At 40.5% G+C, this 4336-nt stretch overlaps 2 protein-coding genes across 2 annotated transcripts in view; both read right to left on the minus strand.

Moving 5' to 3' along the window:
• Nucleotides 1–1129, minus strand: part of ATG7 (autophagy related 7) — a 95755-nt gene extending 94626 nt beyond the window's left edge. Inside the window, exons 1-2 of the mRNA XM_031064906.1 lie at nucleotides 1082–1129; nucleotides 189–366 (exon numbers count right to left, since the gene is read on the minus strand). Coding sequence (XP_030920766.1) covers nucleotides 189–366; nucleotides 1082–1129 — 226 coding nt within the window. The remainder of the gene's footprint in view (nucleotides 1–188; nucleotides 367–1081) is intronic.
• Nucleotides 1130–2487: 1358 nt separating this feature from the next.
• The window catches only part of HRH1 (histamine receptor H1), a 3072-nt gene continuing 1223 nt past the window's right edge, over nucleotides 2488–4336 (minus strand). The window contains exon 2 of the mRNA XM_031064905.1: nucleotides 2488–4336. Within this exon, the coding sequence (XP_030920765.1) occupies nucleotides 4083–4336 (254 nt within the window). The 3' untranslated portion in view covers nucleotides 2488–4082.

The following is a 4336-nucleotide window of genomic DNA, read 5'->3' on the forward strand; positions in this document are numbered from 1 at the left end:
TAGCATCCCCCGCCTCAGGCCAGCCAGCGGGCCCGCGTCCCGCAGCGCTCGGAGCCGTCCGTGTGTCCGCTGCCGTCCGTGTGTCCGCTACCCTGTGCTGCTCCTACTTCCCCGGCACGCAGCAGAGCCCTCAGAAAATTTAATAATTTAATTCAATTCCATTTTAGATGGTGGGGAAACGCCCACACGTGCGCCCGCGCTGCTGTTTCCCCTCCTGTGTGCGGCGTTTGCTGCCGGTCGGTGCGGGAGGGCGCGGTGGAATTCCCGGCTGGCCGCGGCACCCCGGGCTCGCTGCTGCCCCGCCAGGTGTCCCTGCCGACCCGCGGAGCGCTCCGAGAGCAGTCCGCGCTGTAAACCAGCGCACCTCTGTCATAGATACATAGTATAATACTGGCTTTTCGCAAGTGTTAAAATGGATTTTGTGTGTGTGGTGTTAAAGTAACTTTGTTATAAAGATACAGTTTTTATTTCTGTTGTTAAATAAGCTCAGTGAAATAGCTGATATAATTAAAAAAACCTGCTTGGATGGGATAACATCCAATGAACACCTGTGCAGATCTGCCGACTGTCAGCAGCCTCTGAAGAAAATATGGACCATATTTAGGACCAAAAATATGGAGAGTTGTGGACCAAAGCCTGTAACTGGAGTGAAATAGGAGTCTCCGCAAGCCAGGTCTCATAAGCTCTTGGAGCTCTATTCCATACCCAAGGTAGCTCAGCTGCCTTAGAAGGCATAAAATCAGCAGGATGGCTTCTGTGGCAGTGTTGGAAACAAAAAGTTTTAATAAAAGGCAAAATAACAAAGCTTTTTACAGCGAAAAACCCAAGCCAGGTGCAAGAGGTTCCTGGTAAAACACCTCACAAAAGCCGTTAGTTTATTTGTTCCCTTCTTTTTCTAAGAAATTGCTCTTGGGACTTTTTGGTTCCTGTCCAATTTGCTATCCTTAAGTTGAGGCGAAGTGCCCCAGGTTCTATGCGGTGTCTTTTTCACTAATTGAGGAAAGAAACCCCTGAGCTTTTTTCCTTTTTGAAGAGACAAAGGATGCTTTGGTCACTCCATCAACAAGGGGCACATTCCTACCCTGGAGGCGATAAGAATGGACCAAAACCACAGCCAAGGAATGTGCATGCTCTAAAAACGTGGAACTGAGGAGGAGCCATGCTAAACAGGTCTTGGAACATTAGTTTGGGGGAAAGTTTACTATGGTGAAAAGTTTACAAATAATTGTTTGTGAATATGTAACAGGCTGATGCAATAGGAATGGTAAATAAAGGGTGTTTCCAAAATAGCAGGTGTGCTCCTGGCTGGGTACCGAGATGCACCCAGCCATAATAACCTTTGTCCCATGCTCCTATTGTCCTTTATTAAACTTTGAAAATTTTCGCATATTTTATGATTGGCTTTTTGCAAATATTAAAATGAATATTACATATGTTATGTTAGAAAGTAATGCTGTATTAATTTTTTTAGTAGTGTGTTAAATATAGTTTTAGGTTATAACATAATGTTAAAATAGAAACTATGCTATGCAAGATACTTTTTTCAAAGAGAGGAATGAGGTACTCCCATTGAGATAGCAGCCACAGGACTGCTATCTTTCAGAGAAAGGACTGAAATCTTTCAGGACTGAAATCTTTCAGAGAAAAAGAATTTATTGCCCCATTATCAGAAGAAACTCACTTCTTCCTGCCTTGCTCAGCACTGAAGATGCCAGTTAGGATTAAGAGGGAGAAGTTGGCGATGACCAGACAGAATCCTGTGTTTGAATGGAATTTATGCATCATGTATGAGATGTATGAATATGCAGCAGGCTATTGTTTTTAAGGGTTAATCTTCTGTTCACGTGGGTCCTTTTCCCAGCTTATTTTGCCCAGAAAGAGGTACCCGGATTGTCTGTAACTCTTTGTTTCTGTTGTTTCATATTGCCCTAATCCAAATTGTCCAAAATTTTTATTACTCTAATTATATTGCTATTTTTATTACTATTAAACTTTTAAAATTTTAGAAACAAGTGATTGGCTTTTTCACAGACAGGAGAGTGAACGTGTTTTTCACAAGAAATCCCCAGACTCTCATTGTGTTCTCTGAAGCTCTGCGTCCTCTGACCTTGGCTGTGAACGGGAAAACACTGAAAGTATTTTACAGGAAACCACACCTGAAATACTCTCTTGAGCCTTGCCCCACGTTGGTGGGAGGTTTCTCCATTTCTTACCGTGATTTGCTTTCCTCTGCTTCCCTCACATCCTGAGCCACTGGAACTGCCTGCTCAGCGAAATAAACTCAAAAATTTTCTTAAGTACTTGCTATTTAAAATAGGTACTGTCCCATTTCCCTGTTTATTGTTATATAATAGCTGTAAAATTGGTTGTCACAAATCCCCTGTCTTTGCTGTTAACACAGTTAGACAAAGATCATGGATAAAATGGCTTGAAATTTAAAAAAAAAAATGTTCAGGCAGCTTTATTTTCCTGAATTTAGCTGTTTGAATGTTCTTTATTTTTACCAAAGGTTTTTTGTTGTTACAGTCACCATCATTTTTTGACCAATTTTCAATGATCTTGCTGGGGTTTTGTCATGTATTAGTACATTAAAAGGTCAGGAAAGGCAATTTGCATGATCAACAGGACAGATTTCTTGATAACTCTCAGCAGCCCTTAGGTAAATGTGTTTTTTAGCACTAATAACTGTGGCTGACTTTTATTTCCTCAGGGATCATCTAAATTACCATCCATTTTGGCCAGAATTGCTGTTGCAAATCAGAATAGAAAAAAACAATGTAACGGCTGTGAACCTCAGCAAGTGTTTGTGGAAGGCCAGGGATTAGAGCATGTGTTTCAAAAGGTTCTGTTCTCTACTCCAAAAAGGGGCATTTTACTACTTGTGCAGGTGTTCCTCCTGCAGTGAAATCCTGAATTCTGCAATGAATTTTGTTGGTTTTATGTTCTCTCTCTGCATTTTGCCTTATTTCTCCTAGATTTAAGTTTCCTAATTGCAGTCTTTCCTGTGTGCAACTTGAAACCAAAGTCAATTAATCTCTGAACCTTGCATGATATACTGATATAGCCTGAATTTAAGTTTATTCCTTTAGGACATTTCCCCAATTTATTAAAATGCAGATATCTTAGGGCTTCATTTAATATTGAATTCTTTAAATACAATTAAGAAACTGTCCAGAATGTGGAAAATTCAGCAGCATAACAAAAGGAATGAGAAGAATTTCTTTTTTCTTTGAAACATCAAAGCCAGCCCAGCTTTCAGTTGTGCTTCAACATCTTCTTGGTCTCTTTTCCAATACCAAATATTAAATTCTTGTGTTTTTCTGCTGAAATATTCAACAGCAAGATTTATGAAATACAATTAAATACAAAGGGTAGAGAAGGTAAACATATTTCACGTATGATCAACTATATTTTGCAAGTCTAGAAAGTGCAGCACACCCTTCTGGAGCAGATGGTGTCAGATATTGATCATGAAAACTCTTTTGGGACATAAAAATCTACTTTTTTTCCGGCAAAGTTAATGTACAGTTATTATAAGCATGATATCAAAGAGATACAGTAGGATACACACTAAAACTTGACATTTGATGAAAAGTTTGTGCTTTGGAGGAAGCTATAAATAAATAGTGGAGTTTTTTAAGCAATTGCAAGTTCTTTGACTGTGCAAAGTACCTCCACTTGCAAATCTCACTTCACAAGCAATGTGTTTAATGGAGGAAGTTGAAAGAGAAAAATGTTTTTGGCCAATGACAGAAATGTGATTTCTTCCTTTTCTGTAGCTGAATAATTTATAATCACTGAAGAGGTTTATTTGTGTCTCCATTTCTGTGATGGAAGTGGTGGTCTCAAGTGGTGAAAAGTTGACAACAGTGTAACAGTTCATGTGCTGACCTTGAGTTTTTCAGATTCTTGATCTGAAGTTGCTCTTCAAACGTGTTAAAACTATTAAATGCACGTTTCCCACTTTTACAGATTACAGTTTGCCAAAGTCTTTCACTTTGGCATCCCATCCTTTGAAACCGGAACACTTTTTTTGGTCAAACTCCTGAGCTGCACTTGAGCTCCAAAACCCCGGACCAGCATCAATGAATGTGAAGGATCTTTTTAAAAGTCTTTTTGAAATTCTGGTTGCAGAGGGGATAGAGGAACGGGTTCAAGGTGGAGTTGATGTAGCCCAGCCATATGGTGACCCTGTGCAGCTCTGAGAGCTGTTTGTGGTCGTGGAACGTTATCACCATGAACAGCACGAAGTAGGGGATCCAGCAGAACATGAAGGCCGCCATGATCACCCCCAGCTGCTTGGCTGCCTTCCTCTCCCTGTTCCCGTGCCAGTGGA

Source organism: Geospiza fortis, unplaced genomic scaffold (genome assembly GCF_000277835.1).
Source record: "Geospiza fortis unplaced genomic scaffold, GeoFor_1.0 scaffold291, whole genome shotgun sequence".
Classification (NCBI taxonomy): domain Eukaryota; kingdom Metazoa; phylum Chordata; class Aves; order Passeriformes; family Thraupidae; genus Geospiza; species Geospiza fortis.